General features: G+C 36.1%; 1 protein-coding gene across 1 annotated transcript in view; it reads left to right on the top strand.

Annotated features, from left to right (window-relative positions):
• The window catches only part of CNGB3 (cyclic nucleotide gated channel subunit beta 3), a 137,499-nt gene that overhangs the window by 56,498 nt on the left and 59,156 nt on the right, over nt 1-21,845 (top strand). Inside the window, exons 4-10 of the mRNA XM_028108924.2 lie at nt 2,397-2,551; nt 5,652-5,804; nt 6,789-6,997; nt 13,349-13,399; nt 16,408-16,494; nt 19,762-19,826; nt 20,566-20,688. Coding sequence (XP_027964725.2) covers nt 2,397-2,551; nt 5,652-5,804; nt 6,789-6,997; nt 13,349-13,399; nt 16,408-16,494; nt 19,762-19,826; nt 20,566-20,688 — 843 coding nt within the window. The remainder of the gene's footprint in view (nt 1-2,396; nt 2,552-5,651; nt 5,805-6,788; nt 6,998-13,348; nt 13,400-16,407; nt 16,495-19,761; nt 19,827-20,565; nt 20,689-21,845) is intronic.

Consider the following 21,845-nt stretch of genomic DNA (forward strand, 5'->3'; position numbering starts at 1 on the left):
ATGTATTTATAGTTATTTTACAACTTAGGCCTCCATCTGAGTTGCTTATGCAACATCACAGTCACCCACTTTGCTAACTTCCTGGGACTGCCACAACAAATTACTATAAACTGAGTGGCTTAAAACAACAGAAATTTATCCCCTCGCAGTTCTATAAACTAGAAGCCCAAAATCCAGGTGCCTGCCAGTTTGGTCCTTCTGAAAGCCTGAGGGAGAATCTGTTCCATACCCTTCTCCTAGCTTCTGCTGATTGCCAGCAATTCTTGGTGTTTCTTGATTTGTGGTTGCATCAACCCAATCTCTGCCTCCATTGCCACAGGGTGTTCTCCCTGTGTGTCTCCTCCCTGCCTTCGCTTGGCCTTCCTGTAAAGATACCAGCCATCAGGGGTGCCTGGTGGCACAGTTGGTTAAGCCTGTGCCTTCAGCTCAGGTCATGATCCCAGGGTCATGGGATCAAGCCCTGCATTGAGCTCCCTGCTCAGCAGAGCGTCTGCTTCTCCCTCTCCTACTGCCCCTCCCCCACCAGGTTGTGCTCTCTCTCTCTCTCACTCACTCTCTATCAAATAAATAAATAAAATCTAAAAAAAAAGATACCAGTCGTTAGATTAGGGGCCCACCCAACTGCAGTATGACTTCATCTTAACTTAGTTACATTTGTAAAGACCTTATTTTCAAGTAAGGTCACAATCTGAGGCTCCAGTTGGAAATGAATTTTAGCAGAACACTATTCAATGTAGTTCACTGACCAAACTTGAAATTTCCACTGTTATATTAACCCATATATTTTAACTCAGCTCTCTCCTTTCGAGTCAGACTTCCTCCACACCACAACTAAATAACTTCTTTCTTTTTTCCATTTTTTTTTAAATATAGCTAATAATGTCCCTCTTCTGCTTAGAATCTTGCTCTACTTCCCCATTGGTCTCAACTGACCTCATAGGTGATTTGGGAATTTATGTTAAAATGTTTGAGCCTTTGTTATACTCCACAGAGCAGCAACTGATACACTTTTTCTCCAGCTGTATCCTTTGCCTTGAATATTTTCCCTTTACATTATCAAAGTGCCATTCATCTTTCACTGTGAACTCATCCCTGACTGCGACCATCCATTTTACCTCATCAAAAGAAGTCATCCCTTTGTGTTATACTAAAGCAACTAGTTTAAACTAGAGAACATGTATCACTGAGTGTACATGAAAACTTTCCAAGAGTCTTAATAAACACAGATAGTTTTAAAAGAATCAATTTCAAGATCCACATCTTACTTAGGTACTCTTTCTTAAAACTGATATCCTGAGTACATCTACAGACCACAAGTTTCTCTTTCCTATCTCCCCTTTCACAAATGGTTTTTCTCCTGTTTTGCAAGAAAAAAAAAAAAAAGGCCTCCTTCTAACCCATCCCAATATTACTATGATGCATTTGCCCTGGAGTGCAAAAGCTCCTGCAACCCCAAACACAAGAACAATTGTCAAATATGTATTTTTTTTTTGCTTATATCCCTGATTGAATTTCAAGAAAAGAGGACTACTGTGTTAATACTATTTTTTCATCAGCTCTTTTTTTAATTGAGTGTTCTCTATACTCTTATCAAAAAAATTAAAACAGGAACAAATGTCATTCTAACAGCTAGTTTTTTATTCTTCCATAGATACATAAACAAATTTTAAAAGCCTCACTCATCTCAATAATAGAGTTTCAGTAAGACTTTCCTTCTAGTTTTCTTTACCAAAGTTTATAAAATGTTTACATATTTATGTAAATATGGTTCATCGAGGAATTATGAGGAATAATTATTTTAAAATTACAGTTAGTAATATGAACAAGAAATATCAAATATCACCCAAATGAAGCATAGTTACATAAGTATATCCATTGCTTCTCTCTTCTACCCTCATTTGTTTGTCTCATGAAAATACATGTTTCTTCTTCTCTATTTGCCTTTTGTCATTCAGTCACAAAATTACCTCAAGAAAAAATACATTCATAGCTTCTGCATATAGGTAGGTGAGGGAAAACATGGACAAGGATTACTCTATATGAGAAGCTGGGGGAAAAAGGATGAAATAACTGGAAAGGAGCAGTCAGGGGCGCCTGGGTGGCTCAGATGGTTAAGCGTCTGCCATCGGCTCAGGTCATGATCCCAGGGTCCTGGGATCGAGCCCCACGTCTGGCTCCTGGCTCAGCAAGGAGCCTGCTTCTCCCTCTGCCTCTCCTCCTGTTCGTGCTCTCTCTCTATATATCTCTGTGTCTCAAATGAATCAATAAAATCTTTAAAAATTAAAAGAAAGGAGCATTTAATAGCGTACGGTCTATAAGGAGGGTGAAAAAACTTAATCTTTTCCCTATATATACTTCATGGATCCATCTCTATCACCATTTTTTTCCTCATTTAATCCAAAAAGCAAACCACTTGGAGCCCCTGTTATAAATGAGTATGCTGATGCCCAACTACACAACTTGGTGAAAAGGATGCATCAAAGAACAATGCTCTACAAGAAAAAGTTGGCAGAAGGAGATATATCCTCACCTGAAGCCAGCCCCCAAACTGGTAAGCATTGTTATCTCAAAGTACTGGAAAAAAAGAAGTTATGAGGGGACATGTAATGTCTTAGTTTGGGTTCTCCCAAGAGCTGACCCTGAGACAATGATTTAGGTGCAAATAGTTTATATTGAGGGTGATCCAGGAAGGTGAGAGCTGACGAGATGGAGACAGGAGTTAAGACAATAAAGATGTATTAATGAGAGGGCTTCTTCTGTGGGCCATCAGACTTGATCCAGCTAACAAACTGTGTGGATCACACTTAAGGATTCTCCTGAGAAACCTCCCCACTTTTTCCCACAATGGTTACATCAATTAACATTTCCACCAACAGTGTACAAGAATACCCTTTTCTCCACATCCTTGCCGACATTTGCTATTTCTTGTCTTTTTGATACTAGCCATTTTGACTGGTGTGAAGTGATATCTCATTGTGGTTTTGATTTGCATTTCCCTGATGCTGAGTGATGTACAGCATCTTTTCATGTGTCTGTTGACCATTCTTTGGAAAAATTGTCTATTCAAGTCTTCTGCCTATTTTTTAATTGGATTGTTTGTTTTTTTGGTGTTGAGTTGTGTAAGTTCTTTATGTATTTTGGAGGAAGTGGCAAGGGTATCAATCCACCAAATCCTGTTTTCCATTAGTTAAGGGTTACTGTTGGGGCATGTTGCTAACTTTCCAGTACTTTAAGCAAGCCATCTGAGAAAAAATGCTGAGGGGGACAGACACAGGGAGCCCTCTGCACAGGACTTTTAGACCCATGGTATACGAGCAAAGCAACAGCAATATCTGCTATGGCAAGTTTTATTGTAAATATTAATTAAGAATACCCCTGATAGGGGCACCTGGGTGGCTCAGTTGATTAATATCGAATGCCTTCAGCTCAGGTCATGATCCTGGGGTCCTGGGATCAAACCCTGCATTGGGCTCCCTGCTCAGCAGAGAGTCAGCTTCTCCCTCTCCCGCTCCCCCTGCTTGTGGGCATGTGTGTGCTCTCTCTCTCTCTCTGTCAAATAAACAAAATCTTAAAAAAAAATACCCCTGATATACAAAGCACTTATTATAAAAATACAAGAACACTACCTGAGGACACAACATAGCAAAGAACATCAACAAACTAATCACATGGTAGAGTGGGGCAATTATCAGCCTCCCTAATAACTACAGAAATGTGTTTATGAAAAATTAAATAAGTGCAATAAAGCAGAGCACAAAAGTGATATATATTATGATTACATCTTTGTAAAAATATTTATATATGTATAGATAAAAATAGAAGAAAGTTTGGTTGTTTAATAACAGTTAAAAATCAAACTGTTAATTATATAGGATAGAGCTGAGGGTTGCCTTGTAATTCTGTATAAGATAAGTTGGATTTTCAAATTAAACTATGTATTATATAGTAGTTTCCCTTTTAAAAGAAGAGGCTATAATAAATCAGTCATTATATTTTGATAAAGATAAGTTGAAAAAATATTTCGAGCTTTATCCATAACTTGAAAGATATGTGTGAGACTAAAGAAGCATGAAACTGAAACCTGTGGCATGATGTATATTTGTAATGTTTCTTTTCAATGTAAATCAAAGGACTGACTTTATTCATGCTACAGAATTTGTAAGAATTAAGCTTGTATTTAAAATATCCTGTTTGTGCAACAGATGTTGGCGGGGATGCAGAGAAAGGGGAACCCTCCTACACTGTTGGTGGGAATGCAAGCTGGTACAACCACTCTGGAAAACAGTATTGAGGTTCCTCAAAAAGTTGAAAATAGAGCTACCATACAATCCAGCAATTGCACTACTGGGTATTTACCCCAAAGATATAAATGTAGGGACCCGAAGGGGTATGTGCACCCTGATGTTTATAGCAGCAATGTTCACAATAGTCAAATTGTGGAAAGAGCCAAGATGTCCATTGATAGATGAATAGATAAAGAAGATGTGGTATATATATACAATGGAATATTATGCAGCCATCAAACAGAATGAAATCTTGCCATTTGCAATGACGTGGATGGAACTGGAGGGTGTTATGCTGAGTGAAATAAGTCAATCAGAGAAAGATGTGTATCATATGACCTCACTGATCTGAGTAATTCTTAATCTCAGGAAACAAACTGAGGGTTGCTGGAGTGAGGGTGGGGTGGGAGGGATGGGGTGGCTGGGTAATAGACATTGGGGAGGGTATGTGCTATGGTGAGGGCTGTGAATTGTGCAAGACTGTTGAATCACAGATTTGTACCTCTGAAACAAATAATGCAATATATGTTAAGAAAAAAAAGAAGAAGAAGAAGATAGCAGGAGGGGAAGAAAGAAGGGGGTAAATTGGAGGGGGAGATGAACCATGAGAGACGATGGACTCTGAAAAACAAACTGAGGATTCTGGAGGGGAGGGGGGTGGGGGGATGGGTTAGCCTGGTGATGGGTATTAAAGAGGGCACGTTCTGCGTGGAGCACTTGGGTGTTATGCACAAACCATGAATCATGGAACACTACATCATAAACTAATGATGTAATGTATGGGAATTAACTTAACAATAAAAAATTTAAAGAAAAAAAATATCCTGTTTGTGGGGTGCCTGGCTGGCTCAGTCAGTAGAGCATCTTGGGGTTGTTTGAGCCCCACCTTGGGTGTAGAGATTTTTTTTTTTATTTGAGAGAGACAGATGGAGAAAGAGTACACACAAGCCAGGGGAGAGGTAGAGAGAGAGAGAGAAGCAGACTCCCCACTGAGCAGGGAGCCTGATGTGGGGCTCAATCCCAGGACCCTGGGATCATGACCAGAGCCTAAGGCAGATGCTTAACCGACTGAGCCACTCAGGCACCCCTAGAGATTACTTTAAATTAATTAATTAAAATATCCTATTTGTAACACCTTTGGGATAATTTACTAGGAAGCTTTAAATCTGCTGTTTATTTCCAAATTTCAGTGTTTTCATTACCTGGATATTGTCATTAATGTCACTATTTTCAATGTCATAATATGCTCTATCTACCTATATTGAGAAGGGAAGATTCTGAAATGTTCTGACTTCAAGAAATCCAAGCTTTTCTCATTAACCTAACCTAACCTCTTAAAAATGTGTTTTTTTTTTCTTCCCTATAAAGCAAAGCCCACAGCTGTACCATCAACACAAGAAAGCAATGCTAAGCTAAAAGAAGAACATTACTATCACATACTGTGTTTTAAATTCCAGAAGATGCCTCTGACAGAGTACCTAAAACGAATTAGACTTCCAAGAAGCATAGATTCATATAGAGGTACCATCAAAGGGTTGACTATCCCAGTGGGAGGGCTAGCTATTACCAAGAACCCCTGGAACCCAAAGTCACAGATGGCTTCCATTTCTCCCTAGCCCACATTCTGAATCTATCTAGAAAGCAGAATTTAAACTATATTAAATATGCAATGGATTGTTTGACCCTCTCTGGTGAAGGCAAGAGGTAAAATATTCCTGCCTGTTTTTAAAGGGCATGCCAGTATAATGTGGAATAAAGTAAATGTATAATCATCAAAATAGATAAGTGATTGATAATAGATAGATAGATAGATAGATAGATAGATAGATAAAAATAAATAAGAGGCAGTCCAGTCTATGCTGCCTGTAATTACTTTTGAAAAGAAAGCCCCAGAGCATTCAGTGATATGTACACTGACACCCTTCCCCCAAAAAGTCATTATGAATTATCTGTCTTCTTCCATGCCTTCACATTGTTAATTATTCTAACTGAACAAATCCCTTCCTATGGCCTCCCTTGGGCAGAAGAAAGCAATGTGTGAAAGGACATGGATTGCCTTTAATGGGCTGATTCTCTGCCTTCTCCTGGTCAGCTATACTCTTTCGGCAAGATGTGGCTTTTTGTCAACCTGTCTGGGTGATCCTGCAGCTTAACTACTGATGCACAAAAGACCTGCTGTTGCAGTTATCCAAACAGGGCATCTCTGACCTCCCTGGATCTCTTCTTCCTTGATCCATATAGCACAGTTACCTGTGGGGACAGACTCAGAATGGCCACTTCTTGGCAAGAGGAGAAGGCCTCTCTCCAATGTCAGAAGAGCTGATAAGATCACTCAACATCCCTTGTAAAGCCCAGTGCTTTCCACTGTAGAGTCATAATTGCACTGAATTTTAATAGACCCTCTTATAGCAATTTGCTTATCTCCAGAGGACAGAGCTCCAACGTTACCAAACTAAGCAAGAGAATTATGTTAACGCTTGTTACATGCCATTTGGATTTTTCTAGATCGACTCTATCTCCTGTGGCTCTTGCTTGTCACCATTGCTTATAACTGGAACTGCTGGTTTATACCACTGCGCTTCGTCTTTCCATATCAAACACCGGACAACGCACACTATTGGTTTATTACAGACCTCATATGTGATATCATCTACCTTTGCGATATGCTGTTAATCCAACCCAGACTCCAGTTTATAAAAGGAGGAGACATAATAGTAAGTGGGGCTGGGGAAAAGCGGAAACTGACAAATATCAGGTTGGACTACAAAAATAGATTTGCAACACTGTTTATTTAAGGTCTGACTAGCTATCTCTGCCTGTATGAGTCTTTAACCTCTGGAAACCACCAGTATAGTAATACTAGTAACAACAACAACAACAACAGCAACCACTGAGCACACACTATGTGCAGGGGACCATGCGTCTCCCTGTGCTTTAGTTTCCTCATCTTAAAAATAGTAATAACAATAGTACCTTCACAGTGTTGATGGAAAGACTAAATGAACTGATGCCTGGAACTGTGTTGAGTGCCTAATGAGTGCATATTAAATGTTAGCTATCATTATTATTTCAGTTAATTTCTTTACAATGCCTTGCTTAATCCTTTCAGTCACCCTATAAGAAAGATATTATTATGAACCCCATATACAGAAGAGGAACCTGAGGCTTGGAGAGGGTAGGTGAGATGCTCAAGGCACAAAGCTGGACAGCAGCTAAGGCAGGATTCAAATCCAGACCTTGATTCCAACACCCATGCTCATTCCAACTACACCATGTTGGTTCATGTTGGTTAGTTTTTCAGAATTTGAGAATATGTGAAGATAGAAAGATAAAACCAGGTCTGAAATATCAAAACCATATATATATTTTATCTAAATAATGTAAAAATATATATAAACTATGTATGCAAAAAGAAATGATTTAATAAATATTTCTCTAGTAATCACACCTCAAATAGTCTATGAGGCAGTTGTTTTCCACCATATTGCAATCTGCCATTCACCTCAATATTTTTTTTAGAATAAGGCAGACTCTCATTCATAAGAGTCTATTCAACTTCCTCAGGAGACAACCTGGTATTGAGAGAAAGCACTGGGCTATAAGATTTTTAGGACACAGACTTGTACCTTATTTATCATTGTATAGTCAGCACTGAGCACAGGACCTGTACATAGTACAGAAAACAAGTCCAAGGTCTTAGGTCTTGACACTTTGGGAAAACCTAACTTAAAAAGAAAAGAAAAGCTGTCATGACCCTTTTAATCAGTGTAGATTCACGGCACTGTCCAATATAGTGGCCCCACTAGCAAGATGTATCCAAATTTAAATTTTAATTAATATTAAATAACATTAAAAGTTCATGTTTCTCAGCCACACTATCAATATTTCCAGTGCCCAGTGATCACATTTGGGTAGAGGCTACCATATCAGAGAGCATAGAATATTTCCACCCTTGCAAAATGTGCTATTAGATAGTGCTATAACAATGAGCCATCAAGATTTTCACTGAGACAGCCAAACCATAAGAAGGAAGCCACACACCCTGCAGACAGGTGCCAATCACAAGCACATAAAACACCCCTGTGGTTTTTTGGTTTTTTTTTAATTAGTATGGTATCTACTGGCCTCTCTTCTATTCACTCTTCCCCTATCCAGGTTTATCACATCCCAATTCTCACCATCAAATGCCCTGGTCTACTTCAGAAACTACCATTCTTACCCTTAGGAGAAACTATTTTCTCCTAGACTTATTCTCAGTATTGAGAGAATTTCATAAGCAACCCAGTCAATCTAACAGAAGAATATGTTTTCACAAGCACATACACAAACCTTAAAGCTTCTACTCCTCAGCCCTTCCCCCACTAACTAGAAGGATGCTTCCTTTCCAACTGATGTCCACTGTAATATCCTCGTCACAATCTCAGTGGGAACTGCACAGAACAGACCCTCCAATGGATCTGTCACAGTAGGAAGACCAGACTGAGGGAATACATGGCACCTTGGGTTCATACATATTTTTGAAGAATAAAGGTGGGTTCCTTAATCTCCCAAATATTTTCTTTTGAATCTCCAGATAATCTTAAATTATCAAAAAGCTGAAAGGAGTAGTTTTGGTTATTGTTTTCTTTTAGAAAAAAATGTATTTGCTGAAGAAATCTTATTATTTGAAAGCTTTCCTAGAAAGAAATTCTAAAGGCAAGAGCTATAGCTGTAGCAAGAATTTATTCAAAATATTCCTTATGTGGACCTCAGAGTGCTAGTCAGCTCACCAGCACTATCCTGAGAGCTCACTGGCAGCTTGATGAATGATGATGATGGTATACAAATAAGAAATAAACAACCCACAAAAAAAGAACACTAATTTCAACCTCCATTAGATGCACAAGGGGGGAGAAAATCAATGTTTGACAAATGGAAAATGACAAAATCAGTAAGGGGAGACTTATTTTCAATTTTCTAAGAGGGCTTTACACACAATGGAGTGTTAAAAACAAGAAAAATAACCAATAAAAAAACTCAACAGGCTCTATTTAAAATGCATTATCACAAACTACAAATACAGAGCAGGAACTAATTGCTTTGTTTGTTCAAAAGAAGTTCAATGGTTTCTTTAATTTGGAATAGGTAGTGTTAGCCTTTGAAACTTGATTACATTTTGTTAAGAAGACCATGCAAGTCAAGTACCCAAACTGAAGATCTGACTACGTTTAGCTATCTATGCTACTTTTGGCACACTGCCAAATTGTTCATTCATTCATTCAACAAACATTTATTAAATAATTACAATTGTCAGGTATTTCAGGGCTGGAGGATGGAAATATTAATTCCCCCAAGGCCTTGGAAAACAGACAAGTAACAAAAGTGCAAAAGGCCACAATAGAGGAAATTAGGAGGGTTTTGCACAATATTTATTTGCAATATCCTTCTTCTGAGATGGTGTTACACAAAAAGAGAATAGAATTTTGTATCAAAGACCAATAAAAGAGTCTCTTATCTGTAATTTCCTTTAAAACAGAAACTGAAAACAGAACTGAAAATGACAATGAGGATTACTGAGATATTATGAGAATCATACCCACAACACTGCTAAACCTACCCATCACAACGATTCATGGAAATGCTCAGTGCCACCTAGTGACAATGTCAATCAGACCTAATGTTATAGTCAACCACTTTTGGCACTTAGTCTTCTCAGTTACTGTTTATAACCTGACCTGAAGAAAATTAACTACTCCCTTCTCCATGCTCTGTACACTTTATTCATACTTCTGTTATTTAATTGTTAAATAAAAATGAGGCTAATTAAGATGTAGTAGAAACAAACAGACCAGGGTCAAATTCCACCTCTGAAATTTACTAATAGCATTACTTGAAGAAAATAAATTCACCTTTTCATTAAATACTATCTTTTCATCCATAAGATGGGAATTACAGTACCCACCTCATAAACCTATTGTGAAGATTAAATAAGACAATATGTACGCCTAGGCCAGAATCTGGAATCTAGAAGACATACAGTAAGTTGTTGAATGAATCAAATGAATGAATATCCACACATTTAACTTCCCCTAATGTCTCCTATTTGCATCTGTAGCTCTCTTTCTTACCTGATAATAAGTTTCTTGAGTGTAAGGACAGTATCCAATTCATTTCCCTCTCTACCTTAGGAACTCAGAGAGTACATTCAAGAAATGTTTGAAGGAGTGAAATAATGACAATCTTCGTTCAAGGATCTTCTTTCCTTGAATAATTATTTTTATATCCATCTGTTCTATATGAAATTATGGAATTTCTATGAATTATTTATCAGAAGAGGTAAATATAATTGTACCTGGGTAGAGCTTCTTCAAAAACTTACTTTTGGAAAAGGATTTAGGTGAAGTCAGCATATCCTTTCTAAAGCAAGCCTCCCCTGAAGAAAGGTTGCCTGCAAAATGATGAGGCTTAAAAAGAGAAAGAAAATTAAATAGGGTACCATTTTTTTAAATAAGTGCCTAATTGTTACCTTTAAGCATGCTGGTTGTCATAAAACTAATGATGCCAAATTTATTTAGTGCTCCAAAGAAGAGAGATTTTAGAATCACTATATCACATTTTCATCTAATCAAAGTTTTTGTTTCATTTACATTTATTTATTCAATCATAGGATCATAGCCTGAAAGTAAAGGGATAAAAGTGCTAAAAACATTCTTCCAGGGTTAGAGGAGAGAGTGGTATTTTAACTTTGTAGCACTTGAAATGTATCTGTCAGTCCCAGATAAGCTTTGAAGGAGCTGACTGATTTTACTCAAGCTTGGTACATGATTCAAGTTAAACTTCTATCTATGTCTACCTGTGGCTCAGTAAGCCACTGAGTTTCACAGTAAAATCATTAAATGAGCATGTCTTATATATCTTCCAATATATTTCTATAAGATTTAGTATATATGTTTGGGTAAAAATTATAGCCGAAAACAGGTGAGGGGAGCAGGAATTGGGGAGTTGGCTAACCAGTATTTAACACAGGTCGGCAGTGGTTTAAAACCTCTGAACTTGGATAGTCTGGATGATAATTGTTAGAAGACACTGCTTCCATGTGTCCAAGTTATAATACTTCGGCTAACTCACCAATAGCACAAAGACAGTTCCTCCCTACCTATACTTAAAATTTAAGAATGTAAATCCAATATTAGCATTAATTCTTTTAGGTCTGAATGGTAACAAATGCCTCTTAATCCATCACTTATCACATATTTATTGGGCACCTACTATGTGTTAGATATTGCTTGCATTAGAAACTGGAAAAACTAGACAAAGATATGGACCTTACCCAAGCAATTCAGCATATGAAAGACAGACAAAAGAAAAATGGTGAGGTTTGTAATGGGAGTCATGACAGAGGTAAGTCCTAAAGATTATGAGGCACAGGGAAAACCATGTGAAGGAGAGGACACCTGGTCCAAACCTTGATGAATGAATTTCAGTTATCTGCACACCTCTACCCCCACAAAAAAAGGAACAAAACATATGTTCGAAACTCTGAAAACAGCATAGGCAAAGTCATGAAAGTGAGAAACTCTGATGCTGAATAAAGTGGATGTGGGATGCTGCAGGAGGTGAGTGAGACAGAGAAAGTAGAGCCTTTGTAGACCATGGAAGGGAGCTTGTATTTTTTTTAAGTCGTGTGGAGTCAGAGGATTTCACATAAATGGTGATTGTTAAGTAATCTGATTTAGCATGATCATCTAGCTGCCATTATAGGATGGATCAAGGGGAACAAGACTTAAGGCAGAGACCCATGCCAAAAGGAGAGAATGAACATGAGGAAATTGTACTATATGCTAGCTAATTGAACATAATAATAAAAAAATAATAATAAAATTGTAGGAAGAAGAATCAGTAGACTTGGTTGCTGGTTGGATGAGGGCTGAGGGAGAATGAGTGGTCTAGGATCACTGACCAGTATAGATAAGGATGCTCATAGGATTCCTCAAGAGGAGGAAGGGTGGGGTGGGAAGATGGTTAGGCTAGTGGGGAATGGAGAATGATGATGAATTCAGGTTTGGTGTAGATTAAATTTGAGATAAAAATTGCTAAGTGAAGACAATAGGCAGTTGCTTGTCCAGTTCAACAGCTCCAGAAAGTGACATTAGATGTCAGTAGATATTTGAAACCATATAAGTGAATGAAATTTTCTAGGAAGCAAGTATGAAGAGGAAGAGAAGAGAGCTGAGTCCTGGGGAATGTTGACATTTAATTGGCTAACCCTAGAATCAAAAAGGACCCCAAAAAGTTAGAACTGAAGAAGTAAACCAAAAACAGCATTTCAGAGTCTAAGAAAGAAAAAGTTTCAAGAACAAATATCCCCCCAAATGTCAAATGCTTCGAAAAGTTTTATTCATCTCTTTATTCCTTTATCTATTCATCTACTCAATAAGTATTTATTGGGCTCCTAATATATTCTAACCACTAACTATGCACAGTTGCTAAACAGAGTCAACTCTGTCCTCCTAACTCTCAGAAATAGACAGACATTTGGGAGTTATCCAAGGTTACCCAATATGTATAGATGAACTCCAACATCCCATTTGAAGATAGATAACCATTTAATGGAATAAACTGAATTCAAATAAGTGAGTCAAGAAATATACGTGTGATTTCAAAACATGGTGAATGCCATAAAAAATGCTAAGTACTATAAAGGATTCCTTGGGTGTGATCATGAGGAGGTTGTTGGTGGCTGTCACATTGGTAGTCTTAATGGAATAAGAAAAGTGAGCAAAGGTCAAACTGCCACTAAATTGTCATGGGCTGAGCAATAAATATGAGAGAAGGATGCAGAATAAAGCAATGTAGGCAACTATCTTAAGAAGCTTGAGTATGACAAACAATAGATCAATAGCAAAAAGAAAACAAATGACAAGGAAGATTTTATTCTGTTTAAAGAGATGAGAGGATAGAGCATATTTATTGGCTGAAGTTACAAGGAACCAGTAGAGAGAAATAACTATAAATATTTATTCAAGTGAGAAAATAATTGAGGAAATTGGGTAAAATTAATATAAAATATAAATGTAACATTTCAGGTGGATTCAAATGAGTTAAACAGACACTACAGGAGTTCTATAAAGTTTCAGGTAGGTAACTGACAGTTTCAAAATTGTTCAAATAATCCATTACCATTTTGATTTTAAGTCCTATTTATAAATTTCTTTTTTTAAAAATTTGCTTCCTTTTTGAATCATAGCCTTTATGACAAAGTATACAGATGAAGTTCTGTTAGGCAAAGGCAAGCCTGAAGTTTTTGTTTCTCAATAATTACATGATACACTTCCATGAATGTGAAAATGTGGAATTCAATGCATGAATCTTTATCAAGCACAACAAAATGTTAGTGCTCACAGTTAAATTCTGATTAAAATGTCAGTAAAGAAGTACGGAGTATTCTTTGTCTTGTCCATACAGAATGCTAGCCTCCAATTCGTGTAGCATGATGATATAAAAATCTATCAAATTTTTTCTACTTTTATTTCTTTCTTGTCCATATAAACAAAATAAAAAACAAAAAGGAAGCAATTATTTAAATAACATGGCACTTTTCTGTCCTCAAATAACAATATAATTGTGGTTTTTTTCACTCAGAATTATTTACACCCAAGTACTTTATCATCTTTTATTTGTTCCTCCTAACTCTCAGAAATAGACATTTGGGAGTTATCCAAGTTTACCCAATATGGATAGGTGAACTCCAACCTCCCATTTCAAGAACAACACTTTTGTGGCCTCAAATTTTGTGTAACAATACAAAGCTGGGGTTAGGTGCCAAATTGTCCCCATTGGTGATCTATGGTGATTAAAATCTCTTTCAATTTGTTTTCATCTCCAACTAATTTTCATTGTAAAAAATTGTCACATATTTGGCATATTCATAATCTACACTACTTTGATGAACTCCACAAGAGGATGACTATTCTTTTTAAGCGTCATATATTCCAAATTCTTAATCACTTTCTTGAATTTGAATTAAGTGCAAATTTTACGTTTATTTAATTGTGGTCACTCCTTTTGAATTCCCTTAGCACATCCTGCTTCTCTATAGCATTGTATTATAACTATTTTTGTGTTTCATTATTCCACTATTAGATTGTTAACTTCTTGTGGACAGAAACAATATTTTACTCCTATTTCAACTGCAACATGTTTTGCAAAGTGCCTTGTACAGAGTTCAGTACTGGTCAGTTCTTACTCAATTCAATTTTCTGCAATTCAGTGAGAAATAAATCATCTTTATCTAACAAATAACACATTAATGTGTTAATATCAAACATGACTAATGACTCCATGGAGAATTCAAGTGGGCAGTTGAGCAATTAGATAACAAGTAAAAAGACCACAATTCTGACACATTAGTTCTAATAAATTTATTTTAAAGATTAAATAAAAGTTATTATGATTTGAGCCAGAAAACATGGGTACTGCAGTAGCACTAGACAAGTCAACAGTTCCATACTCCTGCTCTCTTACTTATAAGACATTATTTTAGTAACTGCTCTCTATACCTCTTAACTTGTTACAAAGCTCAATATCTGTAAGGTAAAACTAATGAGGTTTGAGGATATGATGTAATTTATAAACCAATACTCTCAGTAAGGAATTTGTTTATAATAGCCAATATGGTTAATTCAAACTGGAAGTTTCATTTCTTTTCAATAGCATGAAGATATTGTGAAATGCTGTTATGTAATTAATTACATAGGGGATGTACAAGGGAATCAACTTTCCCTTCTAATATGTACGGCCTTACAGAAAGCTCTTAACTGTTCTTAAATGTCTTAAATGTTTTTTAAATGTACTCTATGTTTCAAAACCATGGTTTCAATACCATGTAAAAATTAATGAGTATGAATAAATGAATGAAAATGAATAATTATCTTACATAAAAGAATTTCTTACTGTCATCCCTGCAATCAAGAAAGTATGCAAGTGATGTTGCCATTTCACAACTACCAGGGTAACAGAAAACCAGTATAATTAAATACATGACAAATTTTAAAAATTTTTTTTAGCTGTAATAGTACTTTTAATAACTTCTCCTATTGGAGTTACTGATTAATTGTAAATGGGACTGATTCCTTTCCTCTCTCTTAACCTGCACACTGTCTAATAGATAGATTTCATAGCAGTTTATTGTTAGCATCAACCCAAATGAAGAGCAATTGAAAGAACTGAGGCATCTGGGTGAACCACCAACAATATAATCAGCCTTGAATACTGGAGAATAGGCTGAAACATAAAAATATACAACTGCGGGGCGCCTGGGTGGCTCAGTCAGTTAAGCAGTTAAGTGTCCGCCTTCCATTCAGATCATGATCCCAGGGTCCTGGGAGGAGCCACACATCAGGTTCCCTTCTCCATTGGAAGCCTGCTTCTCCTTCTCCCTCTACCTGCCACTCTCCCTGCTTGTGTGGGTTCTCTCTGTCAAATCAATAAATAAAATCTTTAAATATATATATACAATTGCAGTTAATGTGCAATTGTCTCAAATAAAATCAAGAGTAGACTTGACGTTCAGTCCAAGAGCCCCACATTTAAAATACTATTAAAATGTATTTTAACATTAGTAGCCATGCCATCTCTGAAGTATATGTGACACTCAAAAAAATTGCAGAAAATGCAGCACCTAAAGAGAGCTCAGATGCAGGGCGCCTGGGTGGCTCAGTTGGTTAAGCAACTGCCTTCGGCTCAGGTCATGATCCTGGAGTCCCGGGATCGAGTCCTGCTTCAGGCTCCCTGCTCAGCGAGGAGCCTGCTTCTCCCTCTAACTCTCCCCCCTCTCATGTTCTCTCTCTCTCTCTCTCTCTCTCATTTTCACTCTCTCAAAATAAATAAATCTTTAAAAAAAAGAGAGCTTAGATGCATGAAGATAGAATGAAATACATTGGAAGTAGCCTACAAAATAGTTTTCTTATTTTCATGGTGCGAATATACCTTTCAGTGGCACCAGGCATACTACGGAAGGCAATTTTATATTAAACAACAAATAATTCATGGTGCCTGGTCAGCTTATATATACAATGGTATGAATCAATCCATGTCCAAAAAAGCACATAAACATAATATGATTGTGAATGTGTTTTTCCAACAGTTGGATGTTGCATCGGTAATGCCATTTGATGTTTTCTACCTCTTCTTTGGGTTTAATCCAATATTTAGGACAAATAGGATATTAAAGGTAAGATAACTATATTTAATTTTCTTTTTATAGTAATGGAAATCTTGAAATGATTTATGTCCTAAAAGTATAATATTTTTAATTTTTCCCAAACTGTCCTTTTTTTCCTTCATCAATTCTATGAATTTTTTTTAAAAAGGAAAAACATCATTGTTTCTACTGATGGAAGTTGCTCTTGATTGTTTTATTCTATATCTCACAAGAGATAGTTTTATAACCTAAAATAGGAATGCCTTTAATAAATACCTAAATACAACTATAATTACAAATGAATCTATCATAATCTTTCATTATCGTATTCTTTCCCATTTGTCCTTTTTCATTGGTCACTGATTGCCCAGAACACAGGCCGCAAAACGAGAGTTAGATTAGATTATTTCTAAGTTATCTTACTCATCTAAAATTCTATAATTCTAAAAAAAAGCTGCAAACACTTTTACATAACAAAATTATTTTCATATTTGTATACAACTCAAATATCCACCAACAGGGAACTAGTTAAACAAATTGCAGGACATCTATATAATAGAATACTTTGTAACACAAGAAATTAATAAATAAAAAGGAAGTTTTCTATGAACTTAAACAGGAAGATCTTTAAGATAAATTGCTAATTTAAAAAAAGCTAATTACAGAATAGTTTATAGAACGGTACTTACTTTTGTGTAACACAAAGGGAAAAATATTCCATTTCTTTGTATTTACATAAACAGTGGAAAATTACCAAAAAATTATAATAAAAATGGTTAACTGAGGTGGGTGGGGATGGGTGACAGGAGGGTAAATCAGAATAGGGGGAGGAGTGGGAGAAAGACTTTTAAAGGCATATATTTCCTATTGTTTTTGAACTATGTGCAGGCATTACCCATTCAAAAAGATTCTAAGACAGAAACATTTTATAACTCATAGCTTCATCAGGCACCTAAAACAAACCTGAGAGTCAGGATGTGAAATTTCATGTAAATCTTTAACAATAGCAATGATAATATATTTCCAAAGACAACCTGTGTAAAAGGAACACCAAAGATTTTATAAATTTTAGGTGGTTATCTCTCACACATTGGGAAGACAACACAACATAACCTGGGGACACGGTAGAACCTGACAACAGCAAAAATAACAGCAACAAAAAAAAAAGCAGCAACTGCTCTTCGTTGGATACATATGGGGTGGGGGTGGCTGCATACTTTGTTAAACTTAATATTCATAATTTCATTTATTCCTTCAAATAACTTCATTTTAGAGATGAGGAAAATGAGAACAGGATGGAAAAATATGCATTCTATCACATATTTTTCTGACTCCAAATTCTTTACTGTAATCAAATTGGCAAATAAACTTCAAGCTGAAGGGGGCTTTCCTTCCATGCCCATAGTTTTTTTCAAGTTGAAAGGGACCTTACCCTATATTTTCACATATTTAAAACAACTCTAGAGACTTCTGGTTTGACCTTGGAATATGGGTCTAGATTGGAGCAGAACTTAACTTCCCAGGCAGCTTAGCAGGTAGGCCATCCCTCATCAAATTTATAGTCTCACATAAGTTTCCAGAGGTTCCTGCTCAGAGATAACCAACTTTCCAGGAAGACTCAGGTTCCTATAGATTTGGGAGTTTGTCTGGCATTATAATAAAAACTTACAAAATGCCAACTCTTCATACTTCCTCTCTATATCTCTAAGGTGTCCAAAGACTCTCTATATTCAGTAGCTTTTTTTAAATATAGAATGTCCTGAAAATCAACATTGGTCTTGTTTTCATAGCCCCATAGTCCAGTCACTTCACATATAAGTGTGTTATTTTAATGCACAGTTCTGTAGGAAATTTTTCATTTATCTGTCTCCAAATTATATATGAGAAAATAAATTAAAAGTATAAATTTGCTCTACAGTGAACACTTCAGCTAAACTTAAAAACACATTTGTGCAAATTTCTATTAAGAGTACAATAAGGGGCAGCTGGGTGGCTCAGTTGGCTAAGCATCCGACTCTTGGTTTTGGCTCAGGTCATGATCTCATGAGTCAGGAGATGGAGCCCCATGTCGGGCTCCTCGCTCAACGGGGATTCTGCTTGAGATTCTCTCCCTCTGCTCTTCCCCCATTCATGCTCTATCTCTCTATCTAAAATAAAGATAAATCTTTTTTTTAAAAGCACATAAACAAGTTACCACAAATTGAAATTATCTCAATCTGAACATTTGAGGGATTTTTCCTACTTAGGAATTCTGGAAAAACAAATCATTTGTGTATATTTCTAGGTAAATAACAATTACTATTATATGTTTTTTAATTCCAAATGTTCTGTTATAGTCATATTTACAGTGGATGAATTTTGAACTCAATAAACTGTGAACTAAATAATCTTCAATAGTCCTTTCTGTAAGATTCTTTGAGTCTAAGCACATTAAATAATTAAATACACTAACTCTTGTATGGATACAACTCTTTTAGGAGGCATTTCCTCTTACTGTTCTCATTTTACAGATGAGGAAATCAAGGTACAGAAATATTTAGTGACTTTTCCAAGGTCGCACAATTAGTGAAAGGCAGAGGTGAGATTGGTGTTTGGCTCTGGATTTCGTGCTCTTTCTCTTGCCTTATACTGCATATAGTAATAAAAGAGGAAGGGAGGGTAGGAGTGCATGTAGGTTGTATGAGCCAAAATAGAAATAGAAGTAAACAGGAAAAGCCCTTGAGGGAAATAGCAACTCTGTATTAGATGCATATAAACTCATTGTATCTCTTTGAACAATGTCAAGAAGAACTAACTAATGCTCATATTACCGGACTTTAAATTTTGTTGAAATAAATACACATTTAATGCAACTCGCTTAAAAATAAAGCTAGTGTTGAACAACGGGACTTAACACGTATTTATAACTTCAATGGGTTATATCATACTTTTCCTATTTTACTTATGTCTTGGGTGGAGTGCGATTTTAATTATTGTAAAATAGGGTTCTACTAGATGCTTTAAAAAGAAAAAGGGAAGAAATGTGTTTAGGCTTGATTTTCGACAAGCATTACAAACAAGACTATAACTAGAGAATAGAGATAAAATAAAGCAAAAAGCACTGGGAGTTTGGCACCGTTCTCAAATGTACTGGCCAGAAGAAAATACGACTAAACAGACCTTAGTTTGCTTGTTTTAGAGACTTATGAATGGAATTATTTTCAGTAACAAATAAAATTTATTTTACATAGTTTTATTTAAATAGATGTATTTAAAACTAACACACTTTTGGATTTCTTCTGTTTGTTTTCTACATAGTACACTTCATTTTTTGAGTTTAATCATCACCTAGAGTCTATAATGGACAAAGCATATATCTACAGGTAAAGTAAACTCAGTATACTTCCGGGGGTGACAGAGAAAGCAATGGCACCAACAGTTTAGCCAGATTTGAGAAGAATATGATCTCCCTGATGAAGAAAACAGAATAATCTCAGAATTTTGGCTATATAAAATAAAGGGTTATGTTCTAAAACAGACTTGAATATTTTGAAGTGAGATTAAGGCATGAAAATCATATTAGATTTTAGAAGAATACAGAACTAAAAATAGAATGTATTACCTGCTCCAGTCAGAACAAGTACAGATAAGCGTGTTCCTTCACAAGTTGACTTTGCTTCTCTCTCATGACAGTTCATTCTAATCCAAATTTCATTCATTTGCTCTCCTGAACTTCACTTGCACAGAGACTTCTAGTCACTATTAATTGTAGCATAAAGTCCCATGAGCTTTTCAGAGATATCCAGTTAAATCAGTGTAGCGTATTTTATGGGACTCAAAGTGGAGAGGTGACCCCTGGGGCATGTCTTTCAGGGGGTTGATTCATACCATCTGTGAAAAGAGAGGAAGGTTTTTTTTTACACTCTGTCAGTCCCAGTCAAGACACTACAGTTAGAAAACATGCAATGGCACCATCATTTTATACTGTACTAATGAGAGTTAACAGTTCACAAATTTAAAGCAAGGAGGTTCAGTGGAGACTTTAAGGAATAGAAAATGTTAAAATAGGCTGTATTCCAGAAACAACATGAGTCCTTACTTTGCATTTATTCTCCTTGGCAGAGTCATTCGAACAACTGGATACTTGCTGTTTACTCTGCACATTAATGCCTGTATTTATTACTGGGCTTCCGACTATGAAGGAATTGGAACTACTAAATGGGTGTATAATGGTGAAGGAAACAAGTAGGTTTTAATTTGAAGGAAATTTTATGGATTCTTCTTCACTTTCTGTTTCAGTGTATGCGTTTTCTTAAGCCAGTGTTTTTGAAACTGTAACTCACAACCCATTAATGGCCAGTAAAAACCTTTTAGTAGATCAGTAAGTGAAAGAGAGTAAAGTAGAAGAGAATAGAATAGAAAATATCAGTCTGTCATACCTAGAAGTTAGGTGTGTGTGTGTGTGTGTGTGTGTGTATCCTGGGTTGGCCTGAGAAATGCATTTCTTGCTCTGGATTATGATCAAAAATGTTTGAAAGCCTCTGCTTTAGACATCTGAGTGGTAAGGTAACTTTTAATAACCCCAATGCTGATTGTTAGTAATGAACAATGTTAATTATTTGGAGGGCAGGTGCAGTAGCTAATTAGTTTACCACTGAAGGATTTTATGGGTTTATGAGTCAGCTATAACCACTAACTCAATTAAACACTTACAGAGTAACAAGGATCATAAATTAAACTTGACAGTTAGATATGCAAGTATCACAGGAATAAAAGAAATCATTTGAAAAATTTAGGGCAGTAGCATTATGACTAAATAATAGCAACCTGGGTTATTTAATAGTGAGATTTCCTTTCGGAAGATACAAGAGTCTGGCATAAAGTAGACTCCCCTAACTTTCTGCTCCAATGAAATGACTTGAGCATATTATAAGGCAATGTCGTTAATGGAAAAGGACAGGTCCCAGCATGACTTTGAAGAACAACTCACAGCAGCCTTGGGAAGGAGAGCAATTATAGGACAGAGCAAAGAGAGTGAAAATACCTCACAAAAATTACACACTACCTAGAGAAAGCAGGATGTGTGTGAGAGTATAACAACATTTTTTGAACTTTTAACCAGAACTGATTTTAGAAATTTGAAGTCAGAAGACCTACTGGTTGGGAAAACATACACATATGCATACACACACGCAGAATATCTATTCCTGGAAAGTTTATAACCAAATCTGTAAGTAATTCCTTTTAGAATATGTATTAACTTAAGTATATATTTAATTTAGTATAAATAACTAATTGATATGGAAAACTGAGTGAGGCACCAACTATATTAAATAATGCCTAAAAGTGAGCACGTAATCAAACATTATTAGATGCCTCAGTCTGATAACTGTTCTTATCAT

This window comes from Eumetopias jubatus, unplaced genomic scaffold (genome assembly GCF_037043125.1).
Source record: "Eumetopias jubatus isolate StellerSeaLion01/CBP00866 unplaced genomic scaffold, mEumJub1_p1.0 scaffold_4, whole genome shotgun sequence".
NCBI classification, from domain to species: domain Eukaryota; kingdom Metazoa; phylum Chordata; class Mammalia; order Carnivora; family Otariidae; genus Eumetopias; species Eumetopias jubatus.